This window comes from Paroedura picta, chromosome 3, assembly GCF_049243985.1.
Source record: "Paroedura picta isolate Pp20150507F chromosome 3, Ppicta_v3.0, whole genome shotgun sequence".
NCBI lineage: Eukaryota > Metazoa > Chordata > Lepidosauria > Squamata > Gekkonidae > Paroedura > Paroedura picta.
Genome location: NC_135371.1, coordinates 120,383,726 through 120,398,002, shown reverse-complemented (window position 1 = coordinate 120,398,002; position 14,277 = coordinate 120,383,726). Strand labels below are relative to the sequence as shown.

Sequence of the window (14,277 nt, the reverse complement as noted above, 5' to 3'; positions counted from 1 at the left end):
TTAGGTGCGAAGTTGTGTCCGACCCATCACGACCCCATGGACAATGATCCTCCAGGCCTTCCTGTCCTCTACCATTCCCCAGAGTCCATTTAAGTTTCCACCTACTGCTTCAGTTACTCCATCCAGCCGCCTCATTCTCTGTCGTCCCCTTCTTCTTTTGCCCTCGATCGCTCCCAGCATTAGGCTCTTCTCCAGGGAGTCCTTCCTTCTCATGAGGTGGCCAAAGTGTTTGAGTTTCATCTTCAGGAGCTGGCTTCTAAGGAGCAGTCAGGTCTGATCTCCTCTAGGACTGACTGGTTTGTTCGCCTTGCAGTCCAAGGGACTCGCAAGAGTCTTCTCCAGCACCAGAGTTCAAAAGCCTCAATTCTTTGACGCTCAGCCTTCCTTATGGTCCAACTTTCACAGCCATACATTGCAACTGGGAATACCATAGCCTTGACTAAATGCACTTTTGTTGGCAGGGTGATGTCTCTGCTTTTTAGGATGCTGTCTAGATTTGCCATAGCTTTCCTCCCCAGGAGCAAGCGTCTTTTAATTTCTTTGCTGCAGTCCCCATCTGCAGTGATCTTGGAGCCTAGGAAAATAAAATCTGTCACTATCTCCATTTCTTCTCCATCTATTTGCCAGGAATTGAGAGGGCCAGATGCCATGATCTTCGTTGTCTTGATGTTGAGTTTCAAGCCAACTTTTGCACTCTCCTCCTTCACCCGCATCAACAGGCTCTTTAGTTCCTCTTCACTTTCTGCCATTAGAGTGGTATCATCTGCATATCTGAGGTTGTTGATATTTCTCCCTGCAATCTTGATCCCAATTTGTGACTCCTCTAATCCCACCTTTCTCATGATGTGATCCGCATACAAGTTAAATAGGCAAGGCGACAGTATACAGCCTTGCTGAACTCCTTTCTTGATTTTGAACCAATCAGTGATTCCATGTTCAGTTCTCACTGTTGCTTCTTGACCTGCATATAAGTTTCTCAAGAGACAAATAAGATGCTCTGGTATTCCCATCTCTTTAAGAACTTGCCACAATTTGTTGTGCTCCACACAATCAAAGACTTTAGCATAGTCCAGGGGTAGTCAAACTGTGGCCCTCTAGATGTCCATGGACTACAATTCCCAGAAGCCCCTGCCAGCATTTGCTGGCAGGGGCTTCTGGGAATTGTAGTCCATGGACATCTGGAGGGCCGCAGTTTGACTACCCCTGGCATAGTCAATGAAGCAGAAGTAGATGTTTTTCTGGAACTCCCTAGCTTTCTCCATGATCCAGCGTATGTTGGCAATTTGATCTCTAGTTCCTCTGCCTCTTCGAAAACCTGCCTGTACTTCTGGAAGTTCTCGGTCCACATATTGCTGGAGCCTAGCTTGTAAAATTTTGTTACTTTACATTAAAATGAAACAAACAAATGAGCAAATAAAAAGCACAGCAAAAGAAAGTTATTTCCCCCCGTCTTTCGATGCTAGTTTTCAACACACAGAACCATTCTAAATGAGGTACAGTGCATTCTGCTATCCCATTCTCCTGCAGCAAGCCTTATGAGAGTTTGAAATAATTTTGCAAGTACACAGTATTCGCTTTTTCCAGGTTCATTGACCTAGCAAGGTATCATATGGGACAAGAATCTGACCTTTCTATTCTTTATTTAGTACAGTTGTTATGTTCTTCCTTCAGGGAGTACCCAGGAACATTCCTGGTTCTCCTCTCTGGTTTATATTCTCCATAACCCTGAGGTAGGCCAAGCTGAGACAGTGATTGGTCCAAAGTCAGCCAGAAGGCTTCTGAGCCTAGCATAGGCAAGCATAGTATAGGCAAGGCTGGCTGGGGAAATGTGTGGGTGGAGCCATTTCCCACAAGCATTCTCTCCAAGGAACTGATCTTTGGCCCTGCTTGGAGGCCGGCAAGCACAGGGATGATTTTTTAATGGGGGACTCCAAGACCCCACTCCAGGACGCCACAATGCGGGCTGCCCATGTAACAGAGCACCTTCTTGGGCACAGTAGCTAAATCCACGACGACCGTCCCGCTTCAACTTGTAAACACCCCCCCCCTCCCCGCCCTCCAAGGCGGTGGGGACGGGAGGAGGCGGCGGAAGGAGCTTCTTCTGAGTTCTGCGGGGCGACAAGAGTAGGAGTGCAGCCCCCGGTCCCTCGGCGCGTGCCTGTCGGCTGGGACCTGTGGGGCGCCGCCTGGTGCCCTGCCGCCCCCTCCTGCCGGTCGCCAGCTCCCTGCGCTGCCCTGCGAGCGCCGCGGGGCTGCGACTCCTTCGCAGGGGGCCGGGACTGGGCGGGCCTAGAGAGAGAAGGAGGCCGGCAAGGAGAGGCGGCGGCTTCTCGCTCAGCCGCTTGCTGTCCCCGCCCGCCCGCTCCTCAGCAGCAGCAGAGCAGCAGCAGCAGCAGCGCCTGTCGAGCCCGGGAGAGCGGCGGCGGCGGCGGCGCAGGCAGCTCCGGCCAGTGCGCGGCGACGGGGGTGCCGAGCGCGGCGCCTCCGCAGTGCTCCCGCTCCGCCCCGGCATGGTGAGTGAAGGCAGCAGGAGTGCGCGCTGGGCTGGGGCAAGCAAGGGCATCTCGCGCGGGGGAGGAGGTGGCCGGCGCTGCGGTGTCCGCAGCCGGCTTCGGCTCCGGCTCCGGCGCGGCTCGTCCGTCCCTTTGGCCAGGCTGCTGCTGTGCCGGCCGGCCGGCGACTGTGCCAAGGGAATTCCCTGCCGCCCGGCGAGCTCCGCGGTTGGCATCCGAGCAGGCGGAACCGCTGCCCGCTTGGCTGCTCCCATGCCCCAGCTCCATGCATGCCATCCATGGCACCCTCCTCAGCGCGGGCGGGCGGAGCCGAGACGACCCTCGGACTGCTCTGGGTCTTGCACCCCCTCTAACTCTTGGCTCCGCAAGGCCCCCTCGGGGAGGCAGCTGCCTTAGCAGCCCCTGAGCCGCCCTGCCACTCTGCCCTAGGCCAGGTAGTCTCTGATGTCTGTCTCTCTCTTGTAGCACATCGCCATCCCTGGAGGAGCTGCCATCCGGACCAGGCATACCGAACAGCCCTTCAGTGCCCTGAAGCAGCAAGAAAGTAGTGCCTCTTGCTTCTAGCCAAGATGAAGGGGCTTCTCCCAACACGGAGGCTGGTTTTAGGCTGCTGCCCGTGAGGCATCCATCCGCCCGTGAATTCATCCATGGAGTGGCAGAGCCGAGGTCCTTGATAGTGCTGGGTTGGGCAGAGCCCCCCACTCTCTGCTCCTTCCTCTCATCATGGGGCGGAGGCACCTGCTGTTGCTGCTCCCCCTTGCCCTATATGCCCTGGCACTGCTATTGACCACGCATGCAGCTGGGCCCCCACGGACACCCAAGGGCAACCGGACACAGGGGGCAACAGCGCCCCGGAGATCCTCCAAGCTAGTCAAGGAGCAACTGAACCAGACAGTGGCCAGTACATCCCCCTCTGCTGTGCCAGCTGGTAGCGGAGGCAGCCGTGCGCGCAGTGGAGGGTCATCAAGAGTGGCCTCCAGTGGCAGCGCAGGCAGCTCAAGTCCCGCATACGATACTTGTATGGGCTACTATGATGTAAGTGGGCAGTGGGACAAGGAATTTGAGTGTAACAACAGCCAGAAGGATTTCCGCTACTGTTGTGGCACCTGCAATTACCGCTTTTGCTGCAACAAGCGTTCTGAGAAGCTCAACCAGTACATGTGCCGTAATAACGGCCGTGGACCCACCACAGATTCAATGACGACTGCCACTAGTAACGGTGGACCTGGAGAGATATCCAATGTCTATGACCCAAATGAGGACACCACTAATGCCACCGTCTACATTTCATGTGGAGCCATTGCCTTTGTTGTCATTGCAGGCATATTTGCCAAGGTGGCCTATGATAAAGCGCGACAGCCACCACAGGAGATGAACATCCACAGGTGAGCACAACGTGTGGACCCTGTACTTATTTCCCCTCTCAGTGCATTAATGTATTCGTAATCCCCAGGAGATGGAAATAATTCACAAGAGCTCGACAACGAGCTTTATAGATGAGCAACCCACATACCCACACAGACTCAGTTCCATGCAAACCCCTGGTGCCATCAAATCCCACAACCTAGGTGATTAATGTGCTTTACTGAGAATGAGCTGTATTCCCATCATATAACTGGGGAGAGGAAACGTGCACAAAAACACCTCCGACTGTTTTCATCTTGGGTGACGAATATAGTTAAGTAAGAGACAGCCAACTTCTTACCACTTCAAAAATGAGACAATTCCCTTCCTTGTTCCCCCTTGTAGAGCTCAGCTGTCATGTGTGGGATGGAAGAAGGAGTTCTGCGGCACAGCAGAGATTCCTCTTTTCCAGAAGCAGATAGGCATTCAGATTCAAAACTCTACTCTTTATAACAAGATTGCCTCAGTGTGTCCAATAAAAATTGCTTCATAGCCAAGCAAGAGAGATCAGGACCTCCTCTCTAGGGCATTCAGTGATTTCCTTTGCTCAGAATCCCTTTGCCTCAGTATGAATAACTGCACATATAAATGTGTGTGTGTCTCTTCTGTTTTGTATACTTGCTTATCCTTCTCACAATAAGGGGACAGCATGGTTTTGGGAAGTAGGACTTCACTCCCTATTCTGATTGCAGAAGTATTTTTTTTTTTACTTCTCTCTTCTTTAGTTTTAAACTGAGATTTCCAATTAATGAAATAGGCACCAGAAATAGATTTTAACAAACTTGATTGGACACTGTAAGATGCACAGTGCAGTGATTTCAGATGAGTTCTAATAATACTGTGAATAAAAGACCTGGAATAGCATTGAGATTAATGAAATAATAGAGAGCGTGTATAGATGATGATTTTGACAATTTATTTAAACTTGATTTACAGAGTTAGAAAGAAAAATCTAAAGCACCCTACGAATTTTATACAACAAAAAATAAGATGTTATCCTTGAATGGGCCAAGTTGAGGAGGAGAAATAGGAAATATTTTCCAAGATAGCATTATCAGTATCTTGCTGTTGTGATAGGATCACCTGCTTAATTGACGTTGTAGGCTTCTCAGTTCTCCATTCATAGTGTGAATTATTTTATAACCCCATTACCACAACCACCTGGTAAGTCTGACCTCACATACTTTAAATCCAAGATATTTGAATTCATTCTTCAAAATCCAAACAACTTTAAATGTTTTAAGTGTATCCCTCTTAATAAGGTCTTGAAATTAACAGGTATTTAACCTATTCTCATTTCTGTCTCTATCTCTAATGAGTTCATAAAATTATCCCTTTTAGGTATCGTTCCGCATTGGATTCACCTTTGGCCTGCTTAGGTTAACTTACATTTTTCATACAGCACAGCCAAAACAAACAACAAAAAAACCCACACATAATGCCAAGCAGGCCCAAGCTAACAAAATAACTGGCCACACAGTGTTTTAAAATCATAAACAGAAAATTCCTCATTTTAGTGCTGCTGGCTCAATAGTTGTTTGGCACTTGTTTCTCATGTAAAAATGAGATCTGATAAAGTGGGCGCTAGCTTATGAAAGCTCATTCTACAATAAATCTGTTCATCTTTGAGGTGCTGCAGGGCTCTTTTTTGATTTCCCCTTATCCGTAAACTTCCCACTCATCTTATCCTCTCTGTTCAGTGCTGCCTAGTCCCTGTCTTATGGGTCAAGCTGAATATGACTCATTTTAACATTTCCACGAGTTCCCCAAACTTAAAGAACCTACGTTATCTCCTTTGAGTCCCATTTCTTCTTCTTCTTCCTTCTTTTTGCCACCTGTTCCATCATTCCATTGTACTGGAGGACATTTATACCACTGCATATTTACCCCTTGAATTCTCTGATTGACATTTCCTGTATTTCTTGCGGTACCTTCACTCATACAGTGCTGTGTATTGTTGCTTCTCATTTGCGCTGTCCAAGTGCTGGAGAAAGAGGAAAGTTTGACCTTTCCTCCCCCCTACCTGCAACAGAACTCACCCTACTGTTCTTGTTAGCAAGCCTGTCAGTTAAATACCCCATGATGTTTCTGGAAGGAGAACCATTTAGTATTTTTCCATCAATACCTGTAACTTTAAGTTCTATTCTAAATGCTTCTTTTTGAAGCATTATTTTGAACAATTTGAAGTAATACTTCAGATATAAAGATGATCTAGAATGCTGCATTTTAAAAGAGAATTGGAGAAAAAGGCTATACAGCTTGCAAGGACCTATTGCATACTAGAAATACATTTTAAATAATATAAGTCAGATAAGTGCCTTTCATTTTTCCTCTATGAATTGCCACTACCTTTTCCCAGCTGACATGCATAATTGAAAACTGTACAGTGATTATATTTGGGATCTACATGCCACTCAAATGTAAAGTTGTGAAATAATTTATAGTGAACCACACTTAAAAATATGTAGCAGGAGCAAACCTAACAGGGAGGAACAGCTGTCTATGCATGATTACCCTTCATTTATGTCATCAATTAAAGACTGTGTTTTGTCAAAAGACCTGGCAACAGTTTATAAACTGAAAAACAAGTGTGGTTTGCATAGTGCATGGAACAAAATATTGGCATATCTCTAAGGAAAATCCCAAGAGAAGCTACAAATGGCCTAAATATATAGCTTTTTCTGTTCTGTGAGGTTTAAAAACAGTCTCATATTTTATTCCTGTCATTCTCTTACTATCTCACATGCTGTAAAGGACAACTATTCAGTTGGTTTAAGTTCACACAGGTACACACAAACTGAATCAGACCCTTCTTGACAAACCTAGGTAATTACTAGAAACTAAAGCTTTGCACTCTGAAGGTTTACACTAGGACAATTTGAATCCAGAGCTTGCTTTGCTTTTCATCAAGGAATTTTGGTTACTACACCACATAGTAATGGTATTCAAGAAGTGGTACCATCAGAAAATAGTGGCCAGCAGTTGCATTGGCTTTGAGATAGGGTTGGTTGGAGCTGAAGGCACATACGGCTGGAAGCTACTCTTGTTTGTTTAGTGGTTTTTATGCTAAAGCCAGCATGCCCCCAGTAGATCATTGGGTCCCTGATCCATTTGGAAACCTACTACATATTCCAGTCACCATATGCTCCTTTTGCTCTGCTCTGCATAATGCTGTGGGGTTGTAGGTCTCCCTGCAAAATTACAAGAAACCTTGTCAGTCCTGTCTAAACACTTCTTGTCATTTCTGTTCTTCTTGTGATGCTTCCTTTCTTTTTAAAGATGAATTCCGGATAGTGAAATGAATCACCTGTATGCAGATGAAGGAATGAATGACAGTCTGAATGTTAGAAAAAATTGACTTCAAGTGCTTATGAAAGAACTGATTGACTTTTATTATTAGAATATAGTAGATGGTAAAAGATTATACCTTTCAGAGTTTAACCCAAATTTGATCAACACTACCACAACTGTTTAAATATTATGAAGTATTTATCCAGCTACTGGGGTGAGTTGCTTTGTATGTGGAAATATACTGTTTATTTGTTTTTAAAATACACTTGCTAGGGCCCGTGGGGTAAGGTTTCTTTCTTTCTTCTTTTTTTAGGGCATTTCTTGTGAGAGTTACAGCTACTATATTTCTAGATTCTTTAGGGCTTCTGTATTGCAGATATTTCCTCTGTTGCATGGGGGTTTGCATACTCATGGATGACCAAATACGGAAAGGCTAGGAACAAGTGAGAGAAACAGAAGTTTGTATGAGTAGAAATTTTACATCTGTTCCTGTATGCTTTGATGAGGTACAGATGAAGCAGGAAGAAAGTCAGTAACTGGATTTCAAACTTGATTGGACTGATTCGTCTAGGTAATCTTACAGCAAGTACTTTTTCAGATTAAAATGTAACAGAGTAAAATACCTGCTGAAAAAAACCCAATGATTTAACTCAAACCTGATCCCCCCCCCCAATGGCGCATTGTGTTTCCAGTTCTATCCCTATTCCATTTAGTAGAAACAGAATCAAGACCAAGGGCAGAACTATATGAGATACAGGGAGGTTTCTAAACTGAGCTCAGCATTTCTACTATACAAATCATGTTTGTGGGGATCTAATTTTCTTTTGGTATGCCTGTAACTTTGCCTCCATGGAACAAATAGCAGCTTCATGGGGACATTTCAGATTTGAGGAAAGACACAGTGGTAAAACTTAAACTCTTCTTCACCTTGTATCACGGTTCCAGTCCGATAGTTCCTCATGCTGCTGGTTTTTCATGAAAAAAAGAGTTTTGCAACTCAGTTTATGGAATTTCCAGTCCATTATGTAGTTCTGCTCCTAAAATGTAGGGAATTTAATAAAAGTAATGAGACAATTCTTATATATCTCTTTAAAGGAGTAGTGTTAGTTCAGTCTGAGAGGCTTTCAGTGGGACATTGGGTCTCCAAGTAGCATCTGACAAAACGACTGCCTTGCCTGTGAACACGAATCCAATATTGCCAGTCACAGCCACTGGAATATGAAAATTAACACACAACTGGAGTAGAAACTTGCTTTATGCCATTTTCTTTCAGATAAGAAGAAGAGCTGGTTCTTATATGCCGCTTTTCTCTACCCGAAGGAGTCACAAAGCGGCTTACAGTCGCCTTCCCATTCCTCTCCCCACAACAGACACCCTGTGGGATGGGTGAGGCTGAGAGAGCACTGATATCACTGCCCGGTCAGAACAGCTTTATCAGTGCTGTGGCGAGCCCAAGGTCACCCAGCTGGCTGCATGTGGGGGAGCGCAGTATCAAACCCAGCTCACCAGATTAGAAGTTCACACTCCTAACCACTGCACTAAGTTGGCTCTCTACACCAAACTGGCTCTATCCTTTTTTGTTATTGTGTGGAAGTTAGTATCATGCAAACAATAGTAGTGTCACCCAAATAATACTGTTATTGGTCTCACACACATGTTGCTCTCAGAACCACTTTGGGTGCTCATACAAGATTAACAATGCCACCCTATGCAGAATTACTTCACTGAAACCAACAAGCTTAGATTCAAGTAACTTACCTGGATGGCCGTGTAACTGATTCACATCTATTCACATCTTTCTTCATGCTTATATAATTAGAAAACGTATATTCTTCCTGTTTGCAAACTTGTGTGATGCAGCTGACAAACTGAAACACAATAAAATCATGAAACAACCATAAAAAATCAGTATTAAAATAAGCCATAAAACAACATTAAGCAGCCTAGAAACATTAAGCACAGGCTAGAAACAGACCATTAAAACGATTAAGAACACTTCAACCAAAAGCTTGAGTAAATAGAAACATTTTGGCCCGGTTTCTAAAGAACAGTAAAGTGGGCACCTGGCAAAGCCTCGAGGGAGCGTTTATCAAAATGAGATGCCACCATTGAAATAGCCCTATTGTCTCTGATTGACACAGGCCTCGCCTTTTTAGACAGGGTCACCAATGACTGGGCTTAGAATCTTATCTAGTGGGTTGGACAATATGGGAAGAAGCAATCCAACTATCCTTCCTCAAACTGTTTAGGGCATTAACTGTAATAATCAGTATTTTTATTTGTGCCTTTAAACCAAGTACAGAATATAACCTATACTAAACAGCCCCTGACCATAACCTTTTGGACAGTTTTTTTGGACAATGAGTGTTTCTGAAGGATTTTCAAATGCAGCTCCATGTAAAGCAAATTCCAGTTGTCTTACTCAGATGTGATCAGAGCATAGATCACCATGGGCAGATTATATTTACTGATGAATGGCCATCTCTAGCATATCAGCTGAAGACAGTAAAGGGTGCTCATGCTACAAAACAAGTCTGTGCCTTCAACTATAAGCCAGGATTCAATTACACTCCCAAGCTGTGATCTTGCTCCTTCAGAGAAATGCAACCTCCTCCCCAGTTAGGGTAGGGGTCCCCTGGTTTCAGTTGTTCCTCTCTGCCATTGGTCAGCTGGCCATCAGGGTGGATTGCCCCCCCCAAGAAAGCAATCAAGAAACAGCACAAACACAGCATGCCTACATCACCCAAAACTGATATAGGTGAATTGATGACTGGGGGGTGGGGGTGGAATGCTTTGGTGCAGGGACAAAATTCTGTGATAGAATCTAATTCTACCATGGAGGGGGTAGAACTGCCGGGGGCTCCCTTGCCTAGCGCCCGCTGTATTTTTATTACAGCGGGCTTGATTACTAGTATATATACACAAGACCCTCTTGTGGCACAGAGTGGTAAGGCAGCAGACATGCAGTCTGCCCATGAGGCTGGGAAATCAATCCCATCAGCTCAAGGTTGACTCAGCCTTCCATCCTTCCGAGGTCGGTAAAATAAGTACCCAGCTTGCTGGGGGGTAAACAGTAATGACTGGGGAAGGCATTGGCAAACCACCCTGTATTGAGTCTGCCATGAAAACGCTGGAGGGCGTCACACCAAGGGTCAGACATGACCCGGTGCTTGCACAGGGGATACCTTTACCTTTATATATAGTATTAAATATATTTTAATTTATTAATTATTTATTAAATATATTTACTATTAAATATAAATATATATTTCTTCATATATATATTAAGAAACAGCCATAACGATTTCTAGATAATTTCCGTTTTCAATATCTTCTTTAGTGGTTGAGTCCTCCAATATAAGACTGATGTTACAATAGTGAAAGATTAGTGTGGAAAAATCCTACAGTCTTTCCTTATATTAGTGTTTTAATAATATCAATAGGCCATCAGCCGAAAGGTATTGGGGAGTATTAGTCAAAGCCATGACCAGATCATTTTAACTAGAGTTGGTCGTTATGATAGTCAATACAGTTACATATGCATGAATTAGAGGTCTTTCAGTATTTTGATACACAAACATGGAAAACATCTGATGACTGGACTCCAGTGATGCCTAGCAGATAGGGTATGCTGAATATTTCAGATTTGGTACTGATGTGGAAATTGATGAAACATGGCACACCTTATGTTCTCTACAGTCCTCTTCATCTTTCATTGGTTTTCCTGGAATGTCCCAGTTTTATTTTATTTTTATTTTTTTATCCTCAAGGTAGGGTTTCATTTTTCTGTACTATCCAAGTTGCTTATTTCCTTTCTTGTTCCTTAAACTCTTCCTGGAGCCTTCGTTCCTATTGGCAGATGGTTCTGGTATTCCTTCAGCACTAGAACTATTCTTTTCCATGAGCTCTGTTTCAATTTGATTTAGTCCAGGGCTAGACAACCCTCAGGCATGTGCCAAACAGCAATGAGCCAGGCCATTCTGCTTGGCATGCAAGACTGATTCTTTGCCCAAGCAGCTGAGAAGAGCCCCTGAATTGCTGGCAGCACCACTGAAGCTAGAGGTGTGAGAGAGGGCCACAAAGGTAACTGACAGGTGCAATCATCTCCCAAACCAGGACAGAGACAAGCCAGGTTTGAGGCTAGCCCTTGAGATGTTGGTAGTGCTGTTAGGGCTCACTTTCTCCCAGTGTGCCTGACTAAACATAGCCTCACACACACACCTTTTTTGTCTGATGGCACGCAAATATTTCCACAGGCAGGCATTGACAATTTGGACACTCAGGCCAAAAAGGTTATTTCCTCTTGCAAATCCATAAATAGTGTTTTCATTGAATCCATGCTGATACCTAAATAATCAGGGTAATCAGGGTGTCTGAGGGCATTCACAAACCTGAGGGTACAAAGACAATACCTGTTTGCATGGTGAGGGATGTTATTGACAGCTAGCTGTCCCATATCCCTCCCAAATGTACCACAGCAGCCAAGATAACAAATGTGGCCTCAGGCAACTGTTGTCTTTCTAAGCAATCATTTTGCCATTCTGGGCCAAATGTTCTGTTACCCCGCAGTATTTAGACAGGTAATTTGGTTTATTTGGAAACAGCAGGTTCTTCCTGTGCTGCCTTTATATGGCCCAAAAACAATCCCACTAGGCATCAGCATTCATTTTTTCAGTTAGGTTTGCAGAGTAATGCGGTCTCTCAGTTTCTTTTAATGCTGTCACTTCCATGCTTGTACGTGTGTTACCTCCCACAGCCATTCTCCTTTGTCTCATGATTCTTAGAACTCAAAAGCCAGGTACAATTATGCTGAAATATTACTTTCCAAGACTTTGGTAGATGTTAATAGAGGAAGTACTAGAAATATTAAAGCTATTGGCATCTCTCCTGTGCCTGGTTACAGCTGGAGATAAGATGCTAAATAAAAATTTGATGGTTGCTCACAAAAAGTCTTATTTAATTTTCTGTATGAGATGGGAATGTGACCCTTGCCCCAGTCTTGCTCTGCCCATAGCGATTGCATTCTGTTGTTTGCGAGCTGTGCTTTCAACTCTACTGCTACAATGCTATGTAATACTACTGGGCACTTCTGAATGTGTTGTTTTAACTTTCATTTTAATAGTGAACATGATGATAATCCCTCACCAATCTCTTTTACTTGAGGCTCTTTTATTCTATGTAGATGTTGTAGTCTGTGGACAAGAATTGCCACTAAAGTGATATTCATATTGTTCCTGTTTGCAGTAAAGGCCATTCCGCAGCCAGAAAATATAGTGAAAGGCTTACCTTTTGCTGCCGCCATATTTTTGGTGTTTCAGACGATGTTGTCAGCATCCAGTGTCCCAGCAGCAAACTGGCAGCAACATCCTCCATTTAAAAGCACTAGCTAGGGAATCTACAAAAGTGGATTCCCCCAAATATGTAGTGCAAGTGAGAGGAGAGCAACCAGCACCCACATGCTAACCAAATGTGTGGAGGTAAAGTAGCATTATCTCTACCTCCAGCGCCCGGCTTCATACCTGCCCCCCTCTCCTTTCTCCCTGGGATGGGCCTTTTATTTTTATTTTTGGAAGTAAACTGCCTGGAACAACAAATATGCATTAAATTGTCCAAGCAGAGCACAAATAAATAAATAAATAATTCCCCACCAGTTAACACACAAAGCATGTCTCTCTAACTATCTCCCCCCCCAAAAAAAATCAGGAACAAAATTACTTTTTTAAAGCTTCAAGGCTCATATTTCCAAAAGGGGTGGCAGTAAAATAAGCACTATGTATCTATTATTAGATGCATAGGCACAGCAACAGAGAAGTTTTACTTAAAAAAAATAGTTTGTATTGCAGGCCCTTTAAAACATGGAGAAAGGTGATTGGCTGCCTGTCTTGATTGACAGGTGGAAGGGAGTCATGTGTAGCACATTCCTCTCTTCTGTCATTTCAAGCATCCGTGCAGCATGCCAAGAAGCGCGAGAAGGTGGCAGAGGAAAGAGCCAGGAGGTGAGGAATGTCTGGAGGCGCAATTTATTATAGTGCTACACCATTGCACTGGCCCAGAGTGTTCCTTCCTGGCACATGAACACCAGAAATAACAGTATCTAACCATTAGTAGTGGACTGGAAGGCCTGGAGGATCATTGTCCATGGGGTCGCAATGGGTCAGACACGACTTCACACCTAACAACAACCATTAGTAAAGAGCAATCCATGGTTTTAGCCAGTTTGATTCAATTGGTGATCAACTTTATCTGTTGCTGTTACTAGAACTAATAATTCATTACAATAAAAGTTGGAATTTGGAGCTTTTCTAAGCTATGTTAACCAAGATAAATGGAGCTAGATCTGTGAAATTGTACATGTGTTAAAAATCCTGGAGCCATTTCACTTCTACCACTGATTTCATTGAGATCTGTATATTGCTCATGTATACCAATGGACTTTTAGTGGGACTTTCAATGCTAAAATGTTCTTTTCCTTGATTGCATACACACACATATTGTTCAGCTAAACCTCAGTCTATGCAAGCATATATACAACCATATATATGATCCAATGTAATTAAACATTTGCAATTTCTGAAATCATAAGAAAAGCTGCAGCTCCTAGTGAGTTCAGAAGACTCTTCCCCATTCCACAGCAGCTTATATGGCTGCTTTGTTGTCTGTACATAGCTAGAGATGGTAGAAATCCAACACTTTGCATCTGTGCCTACCATCTGGCTAATATTTGATAGTCTGGAGAGTGAGCTCTGCTTTATATTTTGCATTTTGCATTAGGAACCAATTCCTGAGTATGAAATAAATATTTACATTCTTATTTATGATTGGGGGCATAAATAGTGACTTTGGCATGTGCAAGTGGGGCAGAGGCGTTCCAAGCTTTTTTCCCAAGACTATTTTGCAGACAAAAATTGTTAATTATGCATAACTCCTACATGATACTGTATGTATGACTTTTACACTCAAGAACGTATTCTCAAGAAACAGTCCTGAGAGGCCTGGAGCAAAGAATGTTTGGGGGCTCTACCTTGTCAGATTTACATCTCTAATAGGAAGGCTGCTGTACTTTGCGAGA

At 44.0% G+C, this 14,277-nt stretch overlaps 1 protein-coding gene across 5 annotated transcripts in view; it reads left to right on the top strand.

Annotated features, from left to right (window-relative positions):
- The first annotated feature begins 1,908 nt into the window (after window positions 1-1,908).
- Window positions 1,909-14,277, top strand: part of SHISA6 (shisa family member 6) — a 413,188-nt gene continuing 400,819 nt past the window's right edge. For 3 of the 5 annotated variants that reach the window (XM_077327469.1, XM_077327464.1, XM_077327465.1), the window contains exons 1-2: window positions 1,910-2,513; window positions 2,979-3,898. In XM_077327469.1, the coding sequence (XP_077183584.1) occupies window positions 3,237-3,898 (662 nt within the window). In that variant the 5' untranslated portion in view covers window positions 1,910-2,513; window positions 2,979-3,236. Of the gene's footprint in view, window positions 2,514-2,978; window positions 3,899-14,277 lie in introns of all 5 variants that reach the window. The other 2 variants (XM_077327467.1, XM_077327468.1) reach the window with 2 other exon arrangements.